Source organism: Festucalex cinctus, chromosome 10, assembly GCF_051991245.1.
Source record: "Festucalex cinctus isolate MCC-2025b chromosome 10, RoL_Fcin_1.0, whole genome shotgun sequence".
NCBI lineage: Eukaryota > Metazoa > Chordata > Actinopteri > Syngnathiformes > Syngnathidae > Festucalex > Festucalex cinctus.
In genome coordinates, this window is record NC_135420.1 from 8,456,120 (window position 1) to 8,484,077 (window position 27,958).

General features: G+C 42.5%; 3 protein-coding genes across 28 annotated transcripts in view; 1 reads left to right on the forward strand and 2 right to left on the reverse strand.

Moving 5' to 3' along the window:
* kank4 (KN motif and ankyrin repeat domains 4) overlaps positions 1–16,321 on the reverse strand; it is a 102,668-nt gene extending 86,347 nt beyond the window's left edge. For 2 of the 4 annotated variants that reach the window (XM_077533581.1, XM_077533578.1), the window contains exon 1: positions 16,244–16,321. The gene's annotated coding sequence lies outside the window, so the exon portion shown is untranslated. Of the gene's footprint in view, positions 1–2,159; positions 2,243–14,600; positions 14,875–16,243 lie in introns of those variants that run through there. The other 2 variants (XM_077533579.1, XM_077533580.1) reach the window with 2 other exon arrangements.
* A 720-nt stretch (positions 16,322–17,041) lies between these two features.
* usp1 (ubiquitin specific peptidase 1) lies at positions 17,042–23,999 on the forward strand. 3 transcript variants are annotated; one of them, XM_077535228.1, is made up of 9 exons: positions 17,042–17,469; positions 17,690–17,876; positions 18,065–18,212; positions 20,015–20,116; positions 20,208–20,377; positions 21,172–21,839; positions 21,916–22,074; positions 22,487–22,688; positions 22,760–23,999. In XM_077535228.1, the coding sequence occupies exons 2-9, from the start codon at positions 17,734–17,736 to the stop codon at positions 23,454–23,456; spliced, it is 2,289 nt and encodes a 762-aa protein (XP_077391354.1). In that variant the 5' UTR covers positions 17,042–17,469; positions 17,690–17,733; the 3' UTR covers positions 23,457–23,999. The 3 variants fall into 3 exon arrangements, with proteins under 3 accessions (XP_077391354.1, XP_077391353.1, XP_077391355.1); XM_077535227.1 differs by having other exon boundaries at positions 17,043–17,469; positions 17,717–17,876; XM_077535229.1 differs by having other exon boundaries at positions 17,044–17,469; positions 17,717–17,876; positions 18,068–18,212.
* A 631-nt stretch (positions 24,000–24,630) lies between these two features.
* dock7 (dedicator of cytokinesis 7) overlaps positions 24,631–27,958 on the reverse strand; it is a 58,897-nt gene continuing 55,569 nt past the window's right edge. For all 21 annotated transcript variants that reach the window (XM_077535209.1, XM_077535208.1, XM_077535203.1 and 18 more), the window contains 4 exons: positions 27,785–27,928; positions 27,584–27,690; positions 25,741–25,908; positions 24,631–25,366 (listed from right to left, as the gene is read on the reverse strand). In XM_077535209.1, coding sequence (XP_077391335.1) covers positions 25,324–25,366; positions 25,741–25,908; positions 27,584–27,690; positions 27,785–27,928 — 462 coding nt within the window. In that variant the 3' untranslated portion in view covers positions 24,631–25,323. The remainder of the gene's footprint in view (positions 25,367–25,740; positions 25,909–27,583; positions 27,691–27,784; positions 27,929–27,958) is intronic.

Genomic DNA, 27,958 nt, shown 5'->3' on the forward strand with positions numbered 1-27,958 from the left:
GGTTACAACTCCCAGTATAAAACATTCAATTTCACAAAGTGTCTTTGTGTTATTTTCTATTGCAAGCCGGAGTTCTCAAAGTTGCACCACTTACTTGCATGAGACTGATTAAATAGAAGCTATTCCAATATGACTGCTGCTCACAAGAGTGTGGCATCCTCAATGAATTAAAAGCCCATTTGTGCATCATCGTTACACATGGATATAGAAGGACATATGGGGTCAATGCTAGCCTGTGGTTTAATAGGTTCAAATTAATTCATCCCACAGTACAGAAGTTCAATGCACTTTAGTGTAGCTAGATCATGCTGTGAAGAGTCCTTGGCCTGCTGACAGTGCTTTAATCGCAATTGTGCTTTCAGAACAAGGACGAAAATCTGCCTACTTTGGCAAGCACATCAGTGGTGCCTGGCTACTGGCCAAAAAAATGGGCGGGACCCACCACCACTACAACAAGCTTGTGAAATGTTCGTGATGGGTGGGCAAAATTATCGTCTACATTTAGTCAATGATATCAGAGTATGATGTGGTTGGAAAAGCATTAATATTGATCTCTTGATGAATGTGTATAAAAGTCCAAATGACCATGAACTGTTGTTACCTTGTTAGAGCAGTCCTTTTGGCAGAAAGTTGCAAACAAATAAAATTATGAAACTGATTTTCACAAAACTTAACAAATGTGTAGCACTAATTAATTTTCATTCTGGCACTTAATGGAGCCATGCATCCACTCACCAGGAGTAGCAAGGCAAAAACATTTACAGCGTTTCATCCTCCATGAACCAGGAAGTATCCTGCTAACTAACAACAAGAGCAGAACCTAGGAGTTGCTTTTAGGGCCTCATCCTTTACAATTATAGAAATTTGATAAATAAATTAATAAATAGGGCGGCACGGTGGGTGAGTGGTTAGCTAGCACGTCCGCCTCCCAGTACTGAGGACTCGGGTTCGAGTCCAGGCTCCAGCCTTCCTGGGTGGCGTTTGCATGTTCTCCCCGTGCCCGCGTGGGAATTCCCCGGGTAGTCCGGTCTCCTCCCACATTCCAAAGACATGCATGGCAGGTTAACTGGGCGCTCTGAATTGTCCCTAGGTGTGCTTCTGAGTGTGGATTGTTGTTCGTCTCTGTGTGCCCTGTGATTGGCTGGCAACCAGTTCAGGATGCCCCCCGCCTACTGCCCAAAGTAGGCTCCAGCACCCCCCTTGTGAGGAATAAGCGGTCAAGAAAATGGATGGAATGAATAAATAAATTAATTAATTAACTAATTAATGAAATCGACAGAGGCCAAGAAGGTCAAAAGAGAGGAATAAATGAATATCTCTTTTAAAATTACACAATTGCACAAACTAGCTCCATATATATAATTTAATTATTTTAATAAAATGCCTGGTCCTTAAGTACTAAAGTAAACCTACTCGTTGAACACCAAATCAAGTGCTGAACTAGACTATTGAATACATTCACACATTTTTTTTTTCCCATTTCGGAGTAAACCTTTGTCATGGCCTGGGACGCATGTGCCAGAGTTCATGACCTGTTATGTGTCTGTTTAGGTACTGATGTAACAAGCGTCTGTTTACAAAATGTGATGTTCGTGATGTCAACCTTTAATCCTTTAGGTGATGTCTGGACCTATGTGATGTAGTTCTTTAGTCCTTTGTGGGTCCTTTGTCTGTGGGTGCAGTCTGAGAATTGTGTGTGGTTTGCCGGATTATTGTCCAACTGTTCTGTGTACTGCGTCTCTGTGTTTCTGCCTCTCGATGTGAATAAATAGATAAAATCTTATTGGTGTCTGCATTCTGGGATGCAACCCTTCAGCACAAAACAACCTTAGCCAACATATGTCCTTTAGCAATTTTTTGTTTCTCCAACATCGTGAATTCTAACAATTAAAATGACTCATTCGTTAATTTAAGTGAGCAACAGACTAGCATGAAAAGCTGACAAGAACATCCCGGTATCCTGTGCGTACAGTACTTGGGCTGTGACTGATGACGTTTCACAAGATCACAAAGACGTAAGAATGGATAAGAATGCCAATTGAGAAACTACAGGCAGAGGACCAGGAACAATAACATATGCAAGTGTTACACAGACGAGAATGATGGGCCAAGTCATCTGTCGTGCAACATATTTACATTCTTTATTCTCTCAACTGTATCCTGTCAAAGCACAATAATACACCAGTTAAACAGTGTTCGCGGTGCGCGACCATGTCATGCGTCATCCTCTACTGACTCGTCTTCCTCGACATAGCTTGAAAACACTTCTAATGCAGCATGTGACAATCATATAGCTACCATTACACAGTTAAATTCACATACAGAACAGTTTCTTTTTCAAGAAATTACCAAATGCATTTTACTCTGAAACAAACACTGAAATAACATTCATCAGTGGCTTTGAACCCTGTTCTAATTCACTATTATACTATTCACTTAACTATTAATGCCCAACGATATTTTCTATTGTTGCCAGAACAATATATATATTTCCTCTTAATACAAAACACAAAATGTGGACAGTTACGGCGTCCATCACTGGCTAATGAATGAATTCACGCCAATACAAATCAACACGTGTGGTCCTTAGCACACTCTCGCATAACTACAATTAGCTTAGCTTAGCTCACTCATACAAGTAACACTAGTGTCTCATTACAAGACATGTACCGCTTAACATTGGTTACGGTTACTCTTCACATACATCATACGCATTTCTGAGCAGTAGTTACAATAACTTCTCTCCTTTCAACACACGCGGACATCGTGTTCATTTCAGCGTTCGCGTCGGACTTTGTGTCCGCCATTACAAACATACATCGTACGTGGCTCACTTCTACAAGCTTCTAAACATGTACCTCTGCAATCTAGCTCAACATGTGACATTCTCAAACACTTATAATCATTTTCTACCATTGTCTATCATTTACATTTTACTTAGAAAATATCTTACCTGTCAAAGCACAATAATACACCAGTTAAACAGTGTTCGCGGTGCGCGACCATGTCATGCGTCATCCTCTACTGACTCGTCTTCCTCGACGCCAATCAGTCATACACTGCGGATACGCAAGCTTCTAAGCACCATCTGGTGGCGAAAACTTATATTGCACTTTGATGTCAAATAGACACTAAACAGTTGTTGTCTCAGTAGAAAATGACTTTTAAACATGAATGTAAATAAAATTAAATTATGGGGGGGCAACTATTTCTGTGTATTCACTTTTACCATAGTGCCACACTCTCCTCCACAAAATTAAATGTCTCCTGACATTTCTGCCAACTTACATATTCAACTACAGGTTTAATATGCTTCTATTGCCCACGGTCTCCAAAAACTATTACACTCAATACACTGAGTCTTTGTTAGTTTTGAGTCTCTCTGAGTCAAAGTTGGTTGTCCCAATGTGTCATAACTCAGTACCTTTGGTCTTTGCCTCTGCCTTTGAGGTAGCTGTCTCACAGTGTCAGTCTTACCTCTGTCCCCAGCGAACACGACAACTTCAGGCTCACCACTTCCAAGTACTTCCAAATCAGGTTCATTGTCTTGGATACGAGCGGGCACGTCCTCTTCACTCTGTAGTGGCACATCCTCTTCGCTCTGGAGTGGCAAATCCTCTTCACTCTGGAGTGGCACATCCTCTTCGCTCTGGAGTGGCACATCCTCTTTGCAGCGGTGAAGACGTTGTTGTGGCTGGAACGACTCTGCCAAGGGGTTCAGTGGAGTCTGCCTCTGTCGTCTTTCCGGAACCGGTCTGAGGTACCACTGGTGGGTGCCGCTGAAGTCATCATCCGATGTGTCGCTGTCCTCTGGCTGCTGTTGCTGCTTACCTGGAGGTCTGGACTTTCTCTTCGTAACAATTGGAAGGTTCTTCTGGAGCCGAGCAGTCTCTGTCGATGGTTTCTCAAGGGGTAAGAAGTCACAAGGCAAGAGGAGGTTTCTGTGCACCACCTTATCTCTTCCTTGGCCCTTTTCTGGACTGATCAAATAGACTGGACTGTCATCTGCTTTTCTTCCCTTTACTTTGTAAACCTGGTCTTCCCAGTAGGACTGAATCTTTGCTGGAACGCCTCGAGGTGTGAGATTACGGAGGAGTACTCTATCTCCCGGTTGTAGATCTCTCCCTTTGACTCTCCTGTCATAGTAAGCTTTTCCTCGAGCAGCTTCCTTGGTAGCCGTTTTCGAAGCTACTGCGTAGGCCTCCTGCATTCTTTCTTTCCAGCATTGAACATAATCATCATAGTCCACATAAGCTTCATCTTTTCGCAAATCAAACAATAGGTCAATGGGCAGACGCGGTGAACGTCCAAAGATGAGGTAATAGGGAGCGTAGCCAGTTGCCTCACTCTTTGTACAGTTGTACGCATGAACAACTTTTGCCAGTGACTCCTTCCAATCATCCTTTTCTTTGTCCTCCAAAGTCCGTAGCATCGACAACAGGGTACGGTTAAATCTCTCCACCTGTCCGTTACCTTGCGGGTGGTAGGGTGTTGTGTGAGAGCCTTGGATACCTGAGAGTTCTTTCAATCTGGCTATGAGTTTGTTGTCAAATTCTTTGCCCATATCATGGTGCAGTCTGGTCGGGAAGCCGAACTTGAGCGCAAAGTCATTCAAGAGCTTGTCCGCGACAGTTTTAGCTGTTTTATTCTTTGTTGCGTAGGCTTGGGCAAATCTCGTGAAGTGATCCATCACTACTAATATGTATTCATAGCCATGCTTACACTTCTCAAGGTGGAGAAAGTCTATTGACACGAGCTGAAATGGATAAGTGGACTGGATCGAGGTCAGAGGTGCACAAGTCTGCTTACTCGGCTTCTTCTTCTTGATGCATTCACATTCTTCCGTAACAAAGTGTTCAACCTCTTTCGCCATCTGTGGCCAGTAGAACCGGTCTCGAATCAGGTCGAGCGTCCTCTCCACCCCTAAGTGGCCCATGTCTTGATGGAGTTCTTTGAAGATCATAGATCGATAGGCTTTAGGGACCAATAGCTGCTTTCGGCGGGTTGTTTGGCGACGCAGGACACCATCTTGATCGACATACAACTTCAACCACTGCTTGAGAAGGGCAGCTACTGTGGGATGCTCTGCCTTCACCTCTGTCCTATTTGGTCTCCTACTCTGTGTCTTGTACCAGAGCACTCGAGACAGAACTTCATCTGCCTCCTGGGCTCTGCGAATCTGGTCTGGTGTAAACGGTTGGTTCGTGTTAGTATCTTTGATCAATTTCAGAGCACTGACCTGGAAAACTCCAACGCCTTGACAAGGATAACACTGCTCCACTACTACAGACTCCATGGACGCACTGATGGCTTCTTGACCAATCTCAGCAGTGCAGCTTTTCATGTAACTGTCAATGTCAAGCGGCATCCGCGACAGCCCATCCGCATCCGCATTGTTCTTGCCTGGACGATAGCGTATGGTAAAGTTGTAGTTTGCCAGCTCCGCGACCCATCTGTGACCGGTGGCATTTAACTTTGCAGTCGTGAGCACATATGTTAGCGGATTATTATCTGTGTAGACCACGAACGATGGGGCATGGTACAGATAATCCCGGAAACGTTCACAAATGGCCCACTTCATGGCCAAAAATTCCAATTTGCCAGAGTGCAGGTGGTACTTTTTCTCCGCCGGACTCAGGGTGCGGGAACCATATGCAATCACTCGCATCTTGCCTTGCTGTCGCTGGTATAAAACAGCGCCTAATCCAACCTGGGATGCATCACAATGTAGCACAAAATTTTCGGTGAAGTCGGGGTATCCCAGTACAGGTGGTCTGGTGAGTGTATCTACAAGTTGGTTCAATATTTCTTGATGGGAGCTGGTCCACTGAATGGGTGTGCTTGATGGCAAGTGGCCTTTAGCTCTCTTCACTCCCTTTCTGGTCTTGTCAACTGGAACTGAGACAGTGTTCTCGCAAGGTTGAGGACTGAGCAGGCTATAGAGCGGGTAAGCTACACGGGAGAAGTTGGGGATGAATGGTCTATAGTAGGAGAGGAAACCAAGCATTTGACGTACCTCTCCAACAGTTGAAGGTGTCTTCTCCTTCAAAGCCATCACCGGAGCCAACTCTGCTGGATCCATTGTGTAACCTTCACCTGTTACCAGCTTGCCCAGGAACTTGACTTTGCGCTTGAACAACTCACATTTCTTTGGGGTCAACTTAACACCATGCTGTTTGTAACGCTGGAGGACAAGGCGGATGTGCTCTAAATGCTCCTCAAAGTCATTGCTGTGCACAAGATTGTCGTCCAGGTATGGGAGGCAAATAGTGTCTCGGAGGCCTTCCAAACAATGTTCCATGCTCCTTTGGAATTCAGCGGGTGCGGAGCTCAGTCCAAAGGGAATGCGTACCCATTCGTATAGCCCCCAGGGTGTGATGAAGGCTGTCAAGGGGCGGCTTTCTTCATCCACGAAACCCTGGTGGTACGCCTTACCCTGGTCCAAAACTGAAAACCAAGAGCTCCCGCCCAGTGCATCTAACATGTCCTGAATTCTTGGTATCGGGTGGCGGTCCGGAACTGACTTGCGATTGAGTTCTCTAAAATCACAGCAAAGGCGAAGTGTTCCATCCTTCTTACGAACACACACCACGGGTGATGAGTAGGGAGATCGGGATTGTGTGATCCAACCTTTGTTCAGCAGGTCTTGCAAATACTCCTTCACTTCTTTGTGAAGAGGCTTTGGAACAGACATGTAAGTTTTCTGCACTGGACTTGTGTCATGGAGGGTTATGTGCATTTTCAAAGATGGAATGCATCCCACATCGTCACTGTCGTATGCAAATGCTTCGCATTCTTCCCGCAACATTCGCCTTACTGCTCCTTGTTGACTTTCAGTTAGCTGTTGTAGGTCGACTGGTGGATCCCAATATTTTGATCTCGGCTCGTTTTCCTGTGTCCTTCTGGCATTTTGTGACTTTAGTTCTTTGTCATTCTTGTTTCCTTGTGTCACTTCGTTTACTTTTGTCTGAATGTCTGCGGCGTATACCGTTTTGATTGGCTCAAGCTGTCCAAGTACTCGACGACTCTCCAAATAAATGGTGTGATCTGAAGTGTTAGCCACAGGGATGGGCACGTATGGCACTTTTCTGTTTGGAATCTTCACCAACACATCCTGGAAGATCACCCTCTCCGATGGCAGGTTGGCTACATCAGGTGAAAAGAGCATGTCCTGGTCCTGTGCGTGTGGACTCACGTGTGCTCGTACATAGACGGTGGTTACTTTCTTCGCTGGTAAGGGCACTCTTTTCACTCCAGTCCGTACCACACCTGTCTCGGAATCGTCATGGTTTTTCTGCACTAGCTTAACAATGTTGTGAGCAGTTCGGACAGTGATTTCAAGTGCTTTACTCACGTGATATGCTAGCTGTCTTCGTCCACCTTTCACCTTCACGTCTCCCTGGTTCACAACTGCTTCAATAACATTGTAACCAATGATGGGATCACTGGCCACTGCTGGATCACTTGACACCAATATCGGCACTTGCAATTCGCTGGTTGGGGATGAATCACTGTTAAGTCTGAAACTGACTTCTATCCAACCGGTGTATGGGATGGGAGTGTCATTGGCAGCAAGGATAGTAAGTGTGTCGTCGTCCAACAGTTCTGAGACGGGTCTGATCACAGTGTGGGGCAGGTGCTTTTGTCGCCAATCTTCATTGACTATGCTGGACTGTGCTCCCGAATCCCACAACGCTTTCACTGGCTGATTGTCCATAAAACAGTTCACAGTGCATCGGTTTCCCACCAGACTTACTAACCTTGACTTGCGTTGAGGGGGTAGATAGCGAACTTCGGTCACAGCAGACAGGGCTCTGGCTGCACTTTCGTTGGTAGGTGATGCAGATCTTTGCTGTTCGTGTTGGGACGCGTGGCTCTGGACTACTGCTGGTCCCATCTCAGTAGTCCCTGCCCGTTTCCCGCAGACGTTCTCTGTGCTCGGCATCCACGGGAGTAATGACCCTCTCGTCCACATTTGAAACAGTGCAAGCAGCTTTCTCCTTTCCCCTCTTCCTTGCATTTCTTACAGCCTTTCTCTCTCGGTTTTGGTACTATGGTGTGAGGCCTGGTTTCCATAGCAGCCATAAACATTTGTTTCATTTCTTGACGTAGTTCCTCCATCATCTGTTGTGTGTCTGACTTTGTCTCCTTACCTTTCACTGCTTTCACGGCCACTGCAGCTGGGGGTTCTTTGGGCTTGGAGTGACTCGGAACAGGTGCCGGGACTGCTTGGCATTCTGTGTGGAGTTCTTGGACCTTGGGAACCTTCGCAGTAGTGGACCTTTTTCGTTTCTCCATTCGTTCATTTTCGAGCTTGGAGGCTTCATTCACTTTCTCAATCAACTGTTCATCTGTTACGGTCAAGTCACTCAATAGAGGCAGTAACTGGTACTTAATGGAGTCGCTCAGCAGCCCCGTTTCCATGGAACGAAGGAACTTGCGCTGAATCGTGGCTCTGCTGTACAGTTCATCAGTCTCTTCGTTTGCTATTTTCCACAACAGTTTCTCTTTGAGTTCGATGGCACGAAATACAAAATTGAGAGCAGTTTCTTTCGGTTCTTGAGAGATGTTAAGGAGTTGATGGTAAAGCTCGGTGGCAGTGTCCACTTTGTAGTGTCCCTTCAATATGGTGAACAGCTTACTAAGTGTCAGTCCACGTTTGATCTCCAACATGTCTCTCAGGGGAATTCCTGGACTGATTGCCCTGATTACTGCTTCAACTATTTCCATCTCTGAGTGTCCTTTTTCACTCCCACTTTCGATCTGACGTACCAAACTGAGGTAGGACAGCTTGTCCTTCTGCCCGTGTTCTCCAATTTGTCCACAAATTCTAAACTCTCTCCTCAAGGTCACCTCTTGCAGAGTTCGTGTTGGCTCTGGTCGCGTTTTGAGTGGAGAATCAAACATCTTGACAGAATTGGATCGTGGGGAGATGTCGTCTGACTTTTTCTTTGGCACTGACTCTCTTGCTGGAAACATTTCTTCTGCTCGACACCCTTCTTCGCTTAATCTCTGGATGTATGTGATTATATCTTTATAGAATTGTTCTGCCGAATCCTCTTCTTCAGTTTCTTCAATGTCATCAAACACGCCCTCTGCCAGCTTGATAAGTGCCCTTTTGGTTTGGTTTTGAGACTCTCCACTGTCCAGGCCGGGACATTTCAACCGCCTGCAGACTTCCACGAGAAGCTCTCTCTCCAACTGCCACAAAGCTGCACTTACTTCATCACGCAGATGCTGTGTTGCTTCCATTTTTTTCTTGAAGGTTCGTCTCTTGGGTTGGAAGGTGGTTGGTGATGTTGCTGACGACTCACTAGCGCCACCTCCTGGCTGGCTCGCCAAAATATGTTACACAGACGAGAATGATGGGCCAAGTCATCTGTCGTGCAACATATTTACATTCTTTATTCTCTCAACTGTATCCTGTCAAAGCACAATAATACACCAGTTAAACAGTGTTCGCGGTGCGCGACCATGTCATGCGTCATCCTCTACTGACTCGTCTTCCTCGACATAGCTTGAAAACACTTCTAATGCAGCATGTGACAATCATATAGCTACCATTACACAGTTAAATTCACATACAGAACAGTTTCTTTTTCAAGAAATTACCAAATGCATTTTACTCTGAAACAAACACTGAAATAACATTCATCAGTGGCTTTGAACCCTGTTCTAATTCACTATTATACTATTCACTTAACTATTAATGCCCAACGATATTTTCTATTGTTGCCAGAACAATATATATATTTCCTCTTAATACAAAACACAAAATGTGGACAGTTACGGCGTCCATCACTGGCTAATGAATGAATTCACGCCAATACAAATCAACACGTGTGGTCCTTAGCACACTCTCGCATAACTACAATTAGCTTAGCTTAGCTCACTCATACAAGTAACACTAGTGTCTCATTACAAGACATGTACCGCTTAACATTGGTTACGGTTACTCTTCACATACATCATACGCATTTCTGAGCAGTAGTTACAATAACTTCTCTCCTTTCAACACACGCGGACATCGTGTTCATTTCAGCGTTCGCGTCGGACTTTGTGTCCGCCATTACAAACATACATCGTACGTGGCTCACTTCTACAAGCTTCTAAACATGTACCTCTGCAATCTAGCTCAACATGTGACATTCTCAAACACTTATAATCATTTTCTACCATTGTCTATCATTTACATTTTACTTAGAAAATATCTTACCTGTCAAAGCACAATAATACACCAGTTAAACAGTGTTCGCGGTGCGCGACCATGTCATGCGTCATCCTCTACTGACTCGTCTTCCTCGACGCCAATCAGTCATACACTGCGGATACGCAAGCTTCTAAGCACCATCTGGTGGCGAAAACTTATATTGCACTTTGATGTCAAATAGACACTAAACAGTTGTTGTCTCAGTAGAAAATGACTTTTAAACATGAATGTAAATAAAATTAAATTATGGGGGGGCAACTATTTCTGTGTATTCACGTTTACCATAGTGCCACACTAGCACAGGTAGAACATTCAAACTCCGCACAGTAAGCGGAGATCCCAAAATGGCACCTCTCAGCTATGAGGCATACTTGCTAACCGCTCAAGGAAAGCTGATAGCTTGAATGTGAGCAAATGACCAAAATTTGAAGGTACGAGAATTACGGGTATTATTGCACTTCTCAGTAAACCACTGGGAGTCTCACCCAACCCAACAACTTAATCTGGGGTTTTCCAATCTTTATTTATTACATGGCCAGTCAGGTGCGTTTTACAGAGCATATAGTTACAGGATCAATAACGACACAATTGCTTTTCCAGATAGGAAGTGATCCACCTGTAGCTTTCGGACACCAATATGTGGCAAAAGAGAGTTGAAAGTACAGCTGAGAAATGGTGTGTTGACAAAATTCGATTAGAACTCCTATCCCTGGGCCTTAACTCAGTGATGTGTGTGTTTGTGTTTAGTCCCAGTTGTAATCTGTGTGTTCTCAGTGAGGGGTTTGGATGTTCTTTGACTGACAGAAAGAGATTTTAGGGAGTCCCTCTTCCTCCTACAGAAGCGATTTAGAAGCCCTAAAGCTCCTTAGACAGCCTCCACCACTTGTTTGATGAAAGAACATCACTTTTAATAACTCTAAATACTGTAGAGATGAACCAACCCAAAATAAATCCCAGTGAGTCAAACTCGTGTAGCTCTGCAGGGCTCTTTGTCAAGCACAATTGCGATGATTATTGCCAGTGACTACCTCCAGTGGCGGCTTAGCGGCGGAACGTTCTGTCCCCCCATTCTGTCTCCATGCATCAACAAGGAGGCGTCATAATAGCATAACAATTCTCACTTCTATTGCCCTTAAGCGATCATGCTAACTTTAACACGCACATGTATACAAACACATGGCGTTGACCGACAAAGTTATTTTAATTCTGAGACCCCCATGACATCATTGTATGTGCGAACGTGAGCCGCATTAGGCCGAAAGGCTCGTAAGGACGGATAACCAGAATGACATAATCAAATTATCGTTCACGCACACACACTACAATGTTTATGTTTGTCATAGAAAGAATGCCTTACGATACATAACACAAACTCATGATACATTAGTTGTGTTTCGAGCATGTAAGGTGGTAATTCAAGGTGGTCATGCATGGACATCCAGATTAGGATGCTACATTTTTCCTACAGAACTTCAATGTCTGTCCTCTATGAGCAACAAAAATAATATGGCCTAATTCATGATATTCAGTTAATTAGGAAATACAGTGGAACTGTATATAATTTGAGTTATGCAATATGCACAACATTTTCATAGAAAATTTACTTCTTTACAGTACACTAATTTTAGTATTTTTAAAGCATGAGGTGTAGAATAGTTCAGATAGTCATTGAGCTTGTGACACCAACCAGTCTGGAGGAGGGGCCTGGATTTTTGTTCCATTCTAGCGGATCAGCAGCAGAAGGAGCAGCACGAGTTGAGTGAGCTGCTCAGGAGGCAGAAAATGAATGAGCAGACGTAGTTGAGGGTACAAGACAGGCCGGGTGCAGGTACGTAGAACCATCTCGAGTGGGCATCTTGTTTTTTCTTGCGCTGTGTAAACAATGATTTGCAACGTGCAAAACTAGTTGTATCCCTCCACAGGTTAAGGCAGAAACGGATGTTGCATAACCACCTCCGCTTTCATCCACATAGCTAATAGCGGTTGAATGACAAGTAGCCTAATAGAAGTCCAAAAATGATTTCATTTAGTTAAAATATGTATATATATTTACAGTGTGCAGCATGTTATTTATTGAAATAGCCATCCCGGCATGTTGTCACAAGGCGAAAGTTCCACCTAGGCACAATACATTGACCAAATCGAAGTTGCCAGAAGTCCCCTGTTGGCAGACATGTTAATTTTGAGGCTGAACAGATATAACAAAAACTGTTTTGAACCAGAAAACCATTGTTTCATTTAAAAGATTCGAGTGCATCGAACCAAACTGAATTGAATCATTCCACTTTGAAATATATCGAGATATCAAATCATCATTTATTGGAGAAATATATCTCAGATAGGAATGGCACTTTTATAGTTCTGACAACTTCATCCCAGATGTAAAAATGACAACAAATATTCATTACATCATACCCTGTTGAAAGGGAAAGTACCACTGATTGTCACACCCACCTAAGTGGTGCAAAGTTCATTCTCCGCATTTGACCCAGCTCCTGAGGGACCGGTGAGCAGCAGCAGGGTTTGCGCTTGGGAATCATTTGGTGATCTAACTAACTAACAATTCTAACCCTTTAATGCTGAGTGTCAAGCAGGGAGACAAATGGGTCTCATTTTAGTATGACCGGACCGGGGATTGAACCCTCAACCTCCCAGTCTCAGGGCAGACACTCTACCACTCCGCCACTGAGCTGGAAGTGCCCTCTACCCTATCAAATTGAATTGTAATTCCACTGAGTCGAATTGAATCGGTCCACTTTCAAATCGAATGGTCCTTCAATCACGTCGAAAACCACATCATCTTTTGTGGAGAGATGCACAACTCTAATTAATTGCATTTCCATTCATTTCAATGGGAACAATCAATCAATCAATCAATGTTTCAAGTTACAAATAGGCACACGGAACCAATTAAATTCATAATTTGAGGTTCCATTGTCATAAACATTGTGTGAGTCATGCATAAACCAACCTGATGATGACTTTACATAATGATTTTGGGGACCACCAGTTTTGATCAATCAGATACGTTCGGATTGTACAATATTCTAGAAGTACCGGCATGCCTATGACTATGCATCCAAAGTAAAGCGGGAGTCTGGACAACATAACTTTCACATCGGATGGTCATTAAAAGAAAACCGTGGGCGTATGATTCCCTGTCACATCTCACAGATACTTCTGTCAGCGCCACTCTGCAAATCACACATCATTGCGTCACTACAGCAAGGCCTCTAAAAGCCGTGAGCCTCTGAGCGAGAATGAATCACCTCTCAGCACCTCCCAGGAAATCATACTGACACACAAACGCATACATTCGCACAGAGCGACCGACTGGCCACAAATGTGAGTAAAACAAATGACAATATGTGTGTGTGAATATCATCTACAACTATTGAGCCTTTGGAGTTATGGTAAAGCAATTTAAAACTGGTGGAAGATAGATAGATAGATAGATAGATAGATAGATAGATAAGAGCACTGTGGCTTCTTGTAAACACGTCTTTTATAACAGGAATGCATCGCCTTTTTAATGTTGTCTAGCTGTGGTTTGCCAACCAACCGTGGCCGATTCTGTGTGGCACACATGCAGAGTAGTGACCAAGGCTGACTGTGAATACATGCACACGCTGAGAGAGCAGAGATAGGGGAAGGCAGAGAGATTGTAAATTGAGAGAGAGAGGGAGTGAGAGAGAGAGAGAATGCAGGCAAAGCAGTGATGCAGAGTGAATGAATGCAGATCTCTGAGAGCCCATATTATCATTCTAAAACCCATTCCTTCCATTTTTTTGTACCTCATATCTGATTAGAGTAAGCCTACTCCCTCAAATGTGTGTACTGTAACTGCGTGCACATGTGCACGTGTTGGGCACCAGCTGGAAGACATTAGTCAAGCCAGCAGGTAACTTTACTCAAAACTGGCACAGATAACGACAAGCTTTGGGAATGGTATCACCTGGCGTAGCGAGATACATGAAAGACAAATAGAATGGAAAAAGAATGAAAGACAGTACGTACGTTCAAATAAATCCACAAAAACGACAACAAACAAAACAAACAGCCAAGCAAAAGAAGAACTTCAACACACTGCGGGAGAAAGAACCAAAATGTGTGGGTTTTGGTCGATATAAACTTAAATGTGGGCTTGGGGATACAAATACAGTGCCATAAAAAGGCACACGAAAGTCTTGAAAATGAAATGCTTTGACACTGGTACATAAAATATATGGTACAAGACAGCATGAAGCAAGTGAATCAAATCGAGTAAAAGAGAATTCAACAACAAGAGCAGAACATTGGGTAAAAATGTTACAAGGGACCACATCAACAACCGAGAAAGGAACTGAGTGAACAATAGAAAAAAAAAGAATCACATTTGATCTTCCCTTACCTCTGCAGCTTGTTTTATGAAATCCTTTGGAAAATAACGGCGCCTCAGCAGTGCTATATTCTCACTTTCTAGCTCTTCCCACAGTAATTGTTTGCAAAAGCGTGCCCACGAGGAGAGAAGTGTGTCCGCGTGTGCGTTCGTTCGTGTGACTGTATATCCTTGGTGCTGATGAACAGTGGTAAGTGAAACTCCACTGGAGGGCAGACAGACAGGCAGACTGAGCGAAACAGGATAGCAGCGAGAGTCGAGGGCAGACTGAGTAGGATGGAAGGGTTACGGCTTCCTAACATCAGAGCGGCTGAGTGGATACACCCACCTCTTCAGCCTGCTTCACACGGGAGTCTCTCGGCTACTTCAAACTATGCGCAGAGAGCAAAGTAGTCAATGTGCAGGCCAATATCTCATTTTGCCCACAACACATACCGTATAACCTGCTCCTGTTAACATCTACACATAATGGAAGGGAGTGTAATTTGCTGAATAGTTTACTAAAAATAGGTGGCATGCTGCCAGTGAACTGTAGCATGTAATGAAATGCAACATTCTTGGAGTGCACTTCTGCCTATCGCTCAACATGCCTTCATTTCAACCCCTCTTGCCCTGTTGGGAAATATTGTGGGTGGAGAATGAAGGGGGGGTGTTTTTCATATCATGGAGCACAAGGCTTTTGAACTGTCAACCCTCCCACCTTTGCTCCTCCAGCCAATGTGAGTCCCGTGCTTCTTGAGACAAAGCCTGCCTTGATAAAGTCCAACTCTACTGCACAGTGCATTGACAATGGTCCTCAATAGTAGCCCTGAGGGTTTGACTCTTGGGAAGCCTTTAGGTAGCCACAAAATTAATGTGTGCACTCACTATTTGACAGTTTGTATGTAATGACCAAAATGAGCTCCTTTCTCCCAACAACACACATTGTAAGTGGTTTGCTTTCACTGCTTGTGAAAAATGCATCATGGTTTAGTTGAAGTGACCATCCTTGTTAAAACACCTGCTGACCTTCAAATTACTCTGCATTACTAAAAAAAAAAAAAAACGTAAATATAATTCAGTAATAGTATCTAACAGATGCACACAGCCTTACTTTCTGTTAAAGCCAACCATTACTGTAGCCCAGAATCAAAAGAAACATGATGATGATGATGATGATGATGATGATGATGATGATGACGAAAGCAAGTAGTAGCTCTGTTAGTTATTACCACCACGTTACATCCCCACGGCACCTCTTACTAGTGCAATTCACCCAGTAGTATCACTATCACAACATCACTGGGTGACTAAGTCAGACGCCGAAAGCGGGTTAAGGTAGTTGGCAGCTGCTACTAGTCCATCGATGCATGTAGTTGCTGATGTCCACGAAGCCACTCTGCTGCTGCTGCAGCAGTAGCCGCAGCAGTAGAAGAAAACATCACCGCACTGATATGCACGTGAGATATTATTAAACACCCTGCATTCTTCATTTGTTTTCCTCAAACCGCATTAAAGTGATGCGAGCATCTTCGGTAAACAACTATTCTCCATCCCCGTCTTATTTAGAACATCGCAACTGATTAAATTGCACCGTTGGCATGGGAGCGATTCTGCAGTGTTTCCCTTTGGTTTAAAAACATAAGAAGGCCAATAAAACGTGCATAGTATCTTACCGTGCTAATCGTAGGCAGGTAGCTCGGGCTGACTGTCAGATGTGAAGATGCTCCAGTGACTGTGGACGATTGGACGCCGTTGGACGGCGTGGCAGTGTCATTGACAAGAGTGCCCCTTGCTGGCTAATAGGGGGCATTGATTTTTAACGCGTTCATTGGGGAATAGTTTGTATCTTTTAACTTTCAAATGCAAGCATGGCAGTTTTATTTTAATATATATATATATATATATATATATATATATATATATATATATATATATATATATATATATATATATATATATATATATATATATATATATACCCCCCCGCCACGCCGCCCCCCCCCCCCCCCCCCCCCCCAAATTTTATTTCCTTTCACTTCAGTATTACACTTAAAGAGCGGTGTAGTAAAGTAATGTAAAAAAATGTGGTCTTGTCATACCTTTGTACCGTTGAACCGTTGAACGACAGGATTTGTGAAGAATTTGTACGGAAAATTAACACGTACTGTGTGCACTAACTTTCTCCCACAGCGCCATCTGCAGGATTTAATGGGAGCCACACAAGACTCCAGTTTATTAAACACAACTTCGACTCCAGTTTATTATTTCATCATTCCATGCCAAGTCAAAACGTAATACTTTGTTTAATACCATAATTATTTTTGGCTCCAGACAAGTCACCGCTTAATTTTTACTTTCGTTATTAATGTACTTCCGCTTCTCGCCAAAGTAACTTGTTGACTACAAAAATGGCTTCCAACTATCCGGTGGGCCTAAACTAGATATTGGTGTCTAATATAAAGCCCAGATGAAATGTAGAAAAATGTTAATGTAATTACGTATTTTCATGTCTTATATTCGCCATGAGAGTTCTAGTATTTAATATAGGTACTATCACAGTTGAAAGATTTAGCTTAAATGTTATTCAATGTTTGATTGTGGGCAAAGGTACACCGGCGATGCAACAGTCAGGCACGGATCCCTACAGTGGAGGAAAAAGCGCCAAGCGCTTGTGCAGCGTCGATTAAATTGCGGTTTCAATGGAAAACTAAAGTAAAATACATTCGGATTAAATCTGGAGTGCTTTATGATTGAATAATGTGACTTTGTTACTGATTTGGAGTTCGATTACTTGAAGTGGAGTTCCGAAAAACTTCTCTCCGTACGGTTTTGAGTGATCCAGTTTTGCCGGCGATGTTATGTGCATTTTGCTACAAAAACATCGACAACGGCAATGACAGTAAGTGTTGTCACTTTGTACGTCATGGTTAGAACCAACAGTGGTGTAATTCTTTCGCACTCTGTTACTGGCTTTGATGGCTTTATTTCTAGAACCATCCCCTTCTTTGATAACAGCTACAAGTTTGCAGCCTAGTTGAGACGTAGTCATGTGTGCCCTGACGTTTATGCTTGAAACTTTGATGTAGTAGCCCATTCAAATGACATTCTTTTTGTTATATGCTGGACACGTTGCAACTCTTTTGAAGGGAAAGGCTTGTGAAGTATGAAGATGCCAGGTCTGCAGGGCGAACATGTGGCCTCGCTGGGGAGCCCCATCAAGAGGAACAAACTGTCACTGAGGTTCTTCCAGAAGAAGGAAACTAAACGAGCCTTGGATTTCTCTCAACCTCAAGCAGATGATGCAAAGTCAGTGTACATGTGTGTCTTGTGTTCTTTTGACAAATATACAGGGGTAAACATTTTTAATTTTAATTGATTCAGGTGTGTAACCTCAATTTGGGGTTAAGCAGACCATTAAAACCAAGTTCACAGTGAAACAAATCTATCCTCGATCTCATCATCTGTTAATCTTACATATTTGTGTGTTTGCTCAGCAGCTGTGATCAGGTAGTGCCTGGTCCATCTCCGCAACCGAGCTCGCCAGATCATCCCCCACTCTCATGGGAGAAGAGAGAGGACTTGTTGCCTTTTGTGGGGTTCAGCAACGGTGGCAACACCTGCTATTTGAACAGCATATTACAGGTGAATTGCCACCTTTAAGTAATACAAAAATCCTTGGTTCATCACGGTGTTTTGTTCCTGCAGCGGTGACGTAACCTGTCATAGTCTTTTATACCAAACTACACAGACACAGTAGTAAAGTCATAATTGTAAAATTTTGTATTAAAAAAAAACACATGTAGGCCATAAATATAAAACAGTCAAATGAAAATCAGTTAGTGCAGCTGTAACCTGGTGTCCATTTTTGTACCACATGACATTTTTTGTTTTGTGACCAATCCATGATGTAGTCTGTTTTTGGCATCTAGGGTAGGCTCCAGCTCCATGCAATTCTAAAAAGGATAAACAAAACCAGAATAGCTTTATCGTCATTGTACCATAAGGTGCAACAAAACCGAACACAGTTACAACCTGTACAAAAGACATTTCCCAAGCGTCCCTTAAGCTGTTGAATGACATCCCAGTTGGAGTTCTGTAAAACTAAACACACGACAATAAGAATAACATCCACTGTATATTTAAATGCAAAACATGCTTCATTTTTGCTAGCCTAGCGCTGATGCTAACAGTGAAGGGAAGATCCCATTCAAATGCTAACTGGCAGTTAGCGACTTTGGGAGTGTTTTTCCTTCAAATACCAAATATTCACACACAAATTTTGTGGGAACACATACCGACAGGTAATATAACACTACACAAAGGCACACATTCTTCCCAATGTGTGAAAATTGAGTTATTTTAATAGAATTCAATGGTAACTTTTTTTCTGTACTCACTGAGTACACCATGGATGTATGATACCAGACTGCCCCCAAGAGGGCAAAACGCTCAAGAACAGTCAGTATTTGTTTCTGTTTTTTCAGTTGCTTGTACGATAAAAGTACATTCTATTCAAGGATGCGAACATTCAAGGGTTTCGTTATTGTCTTAACACACATTTCTAGATGACATGGTACGAAATATAATCCCAGAGGTCCCCAGGTTAGCCCAGTAAGTCCCACAATTTGTGAAAATAACACAAAATAAAAATATATAAAAGGTAAATGCTTAAGAATAAAAAATAAAAAAAAGTACCGTATTTTCCGCACTATAAGGCGCACCTTCAATGAATGACATATTTTAAAACTGTTTCCATATTTAAGGCGCTACAGTAGAGGCTGGGTTTACGTTATGCATCCAATAGATGGTGCTGCGCTAAAGGGAATGTCAACAAAACAGTCAGATAGGTCAGTCAAACTTTATTAATAGATTACAAACCAGCTTCTCTGACAACTCAATTCACTCCCAAAATGAATAAACAGCTGTTTTATTATTTTCTCTGAGTTAAAGTATTAGTATTAGCTAGTGATCCAAGATCTTCTGAGCATGATTGTCACCGATCGTGCAGGGTCACCGATAGCGTCTTGACAGCGAGACCTGTTGCGGCTCAATATTGATCCATATATAAGGCGCACTGGATTATAAGGCGCAGGGTCAGCTTTAGAAAAAAATGAAGGCTTTTAGGTGCGTCTTATAGTGAGGAAAATACATGGTTTTGATTTTTTTTTTTTTTGCTGCAAGACGGAGGGATGATAGTTTAGCCAAACATTGCACCAAGTCAGCAAGTAGGGAAGAAGTAATAAATGGGAACACCTTCGTTGAGAGCCAAGTGACAATGTGTGTATCGACTGGGACAATATAGAAAATGGATAGATGGATGAATGGCTGAATGTGGGCATGATGAGGGCACACTGTTTCAGCACGTTTCAGTTGGAGTTTGACTTTTAAAAGTCAGTCAGTTTCTTAAATCTTTTATATGCCAAAAATTCTGATTGTTCCTGCAGGTGCTCTACTACTGTCCGGGCTTAAAAGAAGGCATCAAGTCCTTATGCAAGTTATCAAAAAGGAAGGAAAACCCCACTGAAGAAATGAAACAATGCGAAGAGGTTAGCACAATTTTCTCCTAAGATGCTCGTGACTCTTGCCCGCTAATAGCACAGAACTTTGTTTTGAAGCATCATTTCATTTCATTTATAGCCCACAGGAGACACGGCCAAGTCATTACCGGCACAAATTGAGCTCCTGGAGAATTTCCACAGTCTGATAAGGTCCGTGGAGCAGCTGCAGTCCAACTTTCTGTTCAACGCCGTCAGCTTCAGTAGACGAGAGCTCGACACGTCGCCTCATAAACTTCTGAACACACTCAGGTGCACTTCGTTGAAAATACTCAGCTGGGAGAAAACGAAATTATTATTGAAGAAAACGTCCGGTTGGCTTGACCCGGCCTCTCATCCAAAGTCGGCTGTCTCATTTGCAAGCCTAATGACGTCAAGCCATAGAAAATGAATAGATAGATGAAACTTGAATATTTGAGATTCGTCATATTTAACTCTTTGACTGCCAAACATTATCCAAAAAACAACCCCAACAGTGCCAGCCGATTTCGAGCATTTTCACTCATCTTTCAACGCAAACAAAATATTGAGCGCTACGACTACATAAACATAAAAAAAATATCTTTCTACCTTATTCTGTTCTTTAGTAATCACCATTCGAAAATAGGTCATTTGAGTGACATTGAAAAGATAAATGTTTGCACAACAGTGACTTAGGCACCTTTTTTTTTAAGTTTATTGACGCTCTGTGAAGTAGATTTGATCATTCACGTCATCCTTGAAAACGTTCAATTTCATCATATCCGTCATGTTTCATTGTAAATTCATATACCGTAAGCCCATTGAAAATAGATACAATGCTGCCATCTGCTGGCCATAGTTAGTTGGTGTTTTGATTCCACAACCCATTGAACAGGCAGTGCTGCACAAGACATTGCACTGCCCATTGAGAGAGAGAGAAAAAAAAAAAAACTTAGTAAACGTCAATTAACGTTTATGGCGCCATTGATTAGGATTTTAGCATACGTCATTAACCGTTTTTGGCGGTCAAAGAGTTAAAAGTAAGTTTTACTCATGGCTGAGTTTTTTTACATTGTGTCCTGCAGGCAACTGAACCCCATGTATGAAGGCTATCTTCAGCATGATGCCCAAGAGGTTCTGCAGTGCATTCTGGGACACATCCAGGAGGCCTGCAACACCATCGGGAAGGAGCTAAAGCAGGAGGACCATGTGACTGAGGTCCAAATGGAGCATGTCAGCTGTTCCGTGTCAGAATCCCAAAGAGGCGCAGATGAGGATGGTCAGGTGACCGGGAAAAGGAAAAGCGATACCGAGATGGGAAATACCAAAAAGAAGCCCAAGTCTGAAAAATCTGCGCAGGAGGAGCACTTGTCGAGTGCACCTCTCACCCGCTCCAAAAGTAAGTTATCCCGTCACAAGATTGTGGAGAACCCTGAGGACAAAGCTGGAGAGACGGAGGAGCCAGTGGAAGCGAAAAAGAAAAAGAAGGAAGAAGAAGGGAGCAGCAGTGATGAGAAAACATCCAAAGAGGCTAATGGAAGAAATAAGAAAGGCAGCAAACTGGGCTGGCTGAAGCCTGCTGGCAAACAGCCGAGCATCATGTCCATGTTTCGCACCGTCGGGAAGCTCACGTCCACGTTTGCCAGGAGCTCAATCAAAACGGAGCAAGACAACGATGTAGCTGACGAAGGCCAAACTGAAGATGAGAAGAAATGTGAGGGGGTCACGATTCCAAACGGGCCAATTCATCAAGGTATGACATCAACGATTGTCAAGTACACCTGAACGTAAAATCAAATCAGTAAATGTTCGTGGTTGTGTCTTTGCAGACGATTTAGACCTGATGGAGCGCTTGTTCCATGGCCAGCTGGTTCTACGGACTCGTTGCCTGGAGTGCGAAAGCTTCACAGAAAGGCGAGAGGACTTCCAGGACATCAGCGTCCCCGTGCTGGAGGAGCAACCCGACAGCCCGGATGACCTCTTTTCAGGTTAGAAGGAGCCACCGCTGTTACAAGTACGAATAAACCTTCGTTCCACGGAGCGAAATCTGAAACAAAGCAACAACCTATAACCTAAATTTGTACGGTGGTGCAGAACGAGATCTGCACCGTAGTTATGAACAAATGAAGCTTCATGAAGCACTTGTGATATTTCTTTTTATCTCTTCTAGATGGTGCTCTAGGTTTAAAGATAAAGGCTAGTGCAATGAGAATTAATTAAATTAGCACTGCATATTTAAACCGAGAATACCATCTAGAGGTGTCAACAAATACTGCAAGTGCTTCAAGAACCCTTATTTGTCCATCACTACTGCACCAGTCAGAATTGACCTATTTTTTTCTTCAGTCAACAATTAATCAGCTAACAAACAAAAACATGAAACCAAAATGTTGTCTCCAGTTTCTCCATACCCCAAACCGGAGGAGAAGACCCTGAAAAGGGCCATTGCGCAGTTTGCGTCGGTGGAGCGCATCGCCGGAGAGGACAAGTACTTCTGTGACACGTGTCGACATTACGCCGAGGCCGAGAGGAGTCTTCTGTTTGACAAAACTCCCGAAGTGGTCACCATTCATTTGAAACGATTCTCCGCCAGCAGTTTGGAGTGAGTCGCCGCAACTTCACCTTCCTCGCTTTTGAGCCTCTTTTCTCACGCTTGTTTATTCCCTCGTCTAGAATGGACCCGTACGGCGGTTTGTCCAAGGTGAACACGCCCTTGCAGACGCCCTTGACCTTGTCTCTGGACGAGTGGTGCATGCCACGCTCGTCCAGCAAGGGCCACCGCTACGAGCTCTTTGCCGTGGTCATGCACAGCGGCGTGTCCATCAGCAGCGGCCACTACACCGCCTACGTCCGTATGAGTGGCCTGAAAGATGCCAAGTTCTGGCTGAGTGAAAGGGAGCAGCTGCAGGAGTCCCAAGAAGAACCGCGGGACTGCAACGACGGCGAAGTCTCCGTCAGGCAACATGCGAGCTGTGCTTGCGGCGAACCAGGAAATAAGACGCCTCCGGAGGGCGGGGTCGGACTCTTGGGAGGTCAGCGGTGTCGAACCGGCGTCGAGCACAAAGAGGAGGCGGCAGAAGGCGGATCAGAGCAGAGGAAAACTCTCAAACAAAACACAGAAGCCAAGCTTAAAAAAGAGGCGGAGCCTGGAGAGGAGCACGGGGCAACTTCCCGTGAGGAAGAGGACGCCTCGGAACAGCGCGCTTTAAGCAACCTGCTCCAGTACGAAGGCAAATGGCTGCTTTTCGATGATTCGGAAGTGCATTTGGTACAGGAGGAACATTTCCTCCAAGCCTGCTCCCCTCAGACCTGCTCCTCTTCAACACCCTACTTGCTCTTTTACAAGAGAACGCACGAGTTGGCACATTGACGACACCACCATCCATCTTCTACCCCAAGATGTACTCCGTATATAAACATTGAATGGAACAAAGGTATGCTGTGATGCCTTACTAAATAGAACATGATTAATAGTTTAAGCTCTTCACACATTTACAGCAAAATCTCTGCAAGATTTATTTTTGGAAACAGATTTGTGCCAGGATTAACATTCGTTGTTTGTTGTTTCCCCACATTATGGCCAAGTACTTTTGTTGGACTTTTAAGATGCTTGGGGCTTACAAGCTTTTTTTGTTGTTGTTTTTTTTCCCCCCAAGGGGTTAACTTTTACATTTACTGAATGAAAGTGCTATACTAATTTCTACAATCACTTCAAGTGTTTTATTCAACTTTCAGGCACATTCCCATTCATAAAGCAATAGCAAGCCACTCTGTGGGAATATACAGTTGTTCTCAAAACCATTCTGTTTTTGTTAATGTGGTCTGTTTATCAAAATAAACCAAGTTATGAATTAACATGTTTTGCACAAATGTGAATAACCTGTTGTAAAATAAATTTGAACAATGATCACAACTGAAGGTTGTTGTTTCTCCAGAGTGATCATGGTCCTTTTGGTGGCATCTCTTATCACTGCTCTTATTTGGGCTGGAAGTTCAGCGGGACAGGCTGGTCTTCGGTTTGCAAAGCTTGTGAAATTTTTTTTATTAGCGTTGTCAAACAATTACATTTATTAATCAGATTAATCACAATCGCTTATTAACATTTTGTGCCCGCCAAATTTAGAGCACCTGTTAAGTGTTATTTTTTTACATTTAATGTTATGAGGATGTCTTCAATCATTTTTATCCATTGCACATGCTTCTCTTTTTCTAATCAGTTAATTACTTGCATACTTAAAATGGGGGGAGGGGGAATGACCAAATAGTTTGACATGAACAAATATTCTGAATGTCATACGCAAACATTTATTAAATGCTTTAGGTCAACATTAGCTCATTCAGAAATCTTCAGGTAACTTCTGGAAACGGATGGCTGCACTGAGAGAAAAGGGGGTGAATGAATTTGCATGCTGTACTTTTCAGTTGTTTGTACTACTACTACTAATAATAATAAATCAAATTCCTTTAAAGTTGACTATTGTGTCCCACTAGATGTTGATTTTTCACAAAAAAATCTTAATCGGAAGCACAAATTGACAAGCAAAGACCTGAACATTAAAATATTTATTTAGTAAAATATTTAAAATTAACAAAACAGAACTACATAGAATTATACATTTGCAGTACCTAACTTTAAAACATTGTTTTAACAAAAACGTGATTAAGCAATATAACTTTTTTTTTTTTTCCCAAAATTATTTTTTTCACCCCTCTCCCACATAACCTTATCTTTCAAGTTGTAAATTGCTACACCAGAAACAAAAAGAAAAAAAAGTGCACACATGAATTAAATACAGTTTTTTTAAAACAAATTATTAAAAAGACACCTTGACATGTTTTAGTTGAAGAATTTGGCGTAAAAAGTTTTTTGGCACTTTTTGGAACCAATAACGGGATGTGAACATTCCTGGTACCGGTTGCTTAGGAGCTCACGGCGAGCCGAGTCTCGTACCTCTCGAGAAAAGGCTTACATTATACCAACGCAGCCTCTGGAGAAAGCGATCCCCAAATCTAAAAGGTCAAGGTGTCTCTTTAAAATCCAATCCACTTGTTCATCCTGCTGACTGAGTTGTGTAAACATGTTAAGACACTGGAATGACGTACCAAGTTGCAACACTTGAAGCCTTTTTCAGTAACGAACACTGTGACCCATTCTCAACACGCTGCTATTTACACTCAAGAATAAATTAATATTGCATCTTCTGGTGTCGCTTTGTGTGTATGTACTCTCTCCATCTTCAAACGTCGATTTTGCGAAGACTCAATCTGCTGAAAGAATCTCTGGAAATGAGAGGAAGGACAAGTTTACATTTTGAACCTTCAGAAACAACATAAAAGGTTGTGACTTTGTTGGCGAAGTCAATGAGACTGAGCGGGGTCAAAGTGATTTTGTCACATGCAACTTTTCTTCATATTGTTTAGTTTTATTGGCATAAATATGTGAGACAAATATTAGGAAGGCTCCCTTCATTGAATAATGACGCTACTGACTCCAAATAAATTTGGCCAGATATTATTCATTTGTGCTTTTGAACATGTATGTTTTTGGAATGCAAGCGAGTACTTGGAGAAAAGCTACACAAATCAAACCTTGTGATCCAATGTACAAAACCATCTGACCTGATTATCACTCACAGGAAAGACAACATCAGTACCTGTGTGAGTTGACCTGTAGCACAGGTTTGTAAAGCTGAGGAATCTTCCTGTTGATGAGCGGTTGCAGCGCCTCCTTCAGGCGGTGATAGTTCCTCTCCAGCTCCCTCTGATATTCTTTTTGGTCAGGACCGATCAAACTCTTGTTCTTGCGCAGGGCGTCTTCACACCTGAAGGAAGGTTAGTCCAAATGAAGTGTTAATTGCCATAACTGTGTGTTGGCTCAAGCTGCTTGAGACCACAGCCTATTATTCTTGCAAAATTACGATGTTTTATCTTGAAAATATACAATTTTTTCTTGAAAATATATATTTTTACTCTGGCAAACAGACTTCTTACCTTGAAAATATGTTGTTTTATAAACAGTGCCTTGTGAAAGTATTAGTACCTCCAACATTTTGACCTTTTGCCACAATTAGTTTTTGTTTTTTGTTTGGTGAAGAATCAACACCAAGTGGGACGCAATCGTGAAGTGGAACAAAATTTGTATTTAAAACAAATTGTTATAAATAAACGGAAAAGTAGGAAGCACAAAAAATAGCCCCCTGAGTTAATACTTTGCAGAACCACCTGTTGCAATTCTAGTCGCGGGGGGTGCTGGAGCCTATCCCAGCTAGCTTCAGGCAATGACATAATTGATTAGCGATTTCTTAGCATCTTAAATTGGTGATTGAATATGAGTTTGGGATAGCATTTTGTTGATGTTGGTCGCAACTATAATGTCAATAAAAACTACGATAAAGAAATCCTAAACTTCTAAAAAAGCTAATAATTCTAGAAATACTCTCTAAACTGCATATCCCGCCCCCAAACACGACATTGGTCCGTACAAAAGGTGTACGGATTGGTGAAAGTCAGCAGGCTCGGTATAAGATGTATTCTCTGGAGTTTGTGAACTTACAAATACCGCAAGAATTCAGCTTGCAGAGTAAGGTTTTGTTTATTTTTCACAAATTCCAATTGGTAGGGATGTCACGATAAGGGCAATATCGTGATATCGTGATATTAAAACTGCCACAATATCGTCGTCGTCATGTTCACAATATTTAAAAGGACCACATCTGTTAAGAAAGTCAGGTTGATTTCCATTTGTGCAGTTCTAGCACCCTCTAGTGGCTAGTTTATTAGTGCAATTTAATTTTCATTAGGGCTGTTTTGGCCTTCTATGTTTAAAATCTATGCTAAATATGTAAATTTCCCAGAGGGAGCCATCCCAAAGGGATCAATAAAGTCAAGTCTAAGTCAGAATCAGAATCAGAATAAAATTTATTGCCATGTAAGAGATTAGATCACCTTACTAGGAATTTGTCTCGGTGACTGGTGCATACATGGGGCAGACAAACATCAAAAAGACAACAACATTTAGGTTAAATAAACGTCTAAGTCTAATTATCAGATGAAGGGGAACATAATTTGCTTGTGAAGCAATCAATGTGTGCTTGCATTAGCAAGTAAGCGCCTCAATATTGTGATTAGAAATTGTAGGTGGTTTCTATGCATTGTTGTTATGGACAAAAGCACAATATTGTGCTTTTTTTTAGCATGAGCTCTCTTTTTTACAATATTGTGATCTTTTTTAAATATCGCTAACCCGCCCACAATATCGTGATAATTATCGTATCGTGACCTTCATATCGTGATAATATCATATTGTGATGTTTGGATATCGTTACATCCCTACCAATTTTCAATCTTTTTTTGACGCCTGAAATGTTGCACATAGTCTAAAAGTTCAAGTGGGGCTTTGGGTTTAAAATGGAATCGGGCACTTGGACTTGCAAGGTAAATCCAGCCAAAGGGCATGTTTTTAATAGGACAGCTTGATTAACTTTGACAAATACCAACCTCTTTGTGAAGTCCTTGAAGCAGAGACGTAGCTTATTGTGGTGTCTGTACAGTTTTGGGTCAGCGGGGATTTCGGACAGGAACACCTGGGCAACCTCCAAAGGACCCTGAACAATACACACATATGAAACTTGTTTCAATGTTGAAGGACACATTGCCCTTTTTAAATTCATTTGACCGAATGTCTTTGGAAAAGTGCACCTGGTTGACAGTGGTGCCCACTGAGCCCTGCAAGACCATCTGCAACATCTTGGCATCAGATGGGTCCTGGTGGGTCGCAAAGGCAAGTTCTTGCGTCTTCTTCTGCATGTCCTCAATGGCCACTTCAATGGGAGTGGAAATAATCTGAAAATGGGACATTAAGAGTTGTTCATA

What these genes read in the sequence shown, in the direction of transcription:
- usp1 (XM_077535228.1), top strand. Translation starts at nt 17,734, where the DNA reads ATGAAGATGCCAGGTCTGCAGGGCGAACATGTGGCCTCGCTGGGGAGC. An exon ending in CCTCAAGCAGATGATGCAAA is followed by an intron (nt 17,877 to 18,064) that starts GTCAGTGTACAT and finishes GTGTTTGCTCAG; the next exon opens with CAGCTGTGATCAGGTAGTGC. An exon ending in AAACTTCTGAACACACTCAG is followed by an intron (nt 20,378 to 21,171) that starts GTGCACTTCGTT and finishes TGTGTCCTGCAG; the next exon opens with GCAACTGAACCCCATGTATG.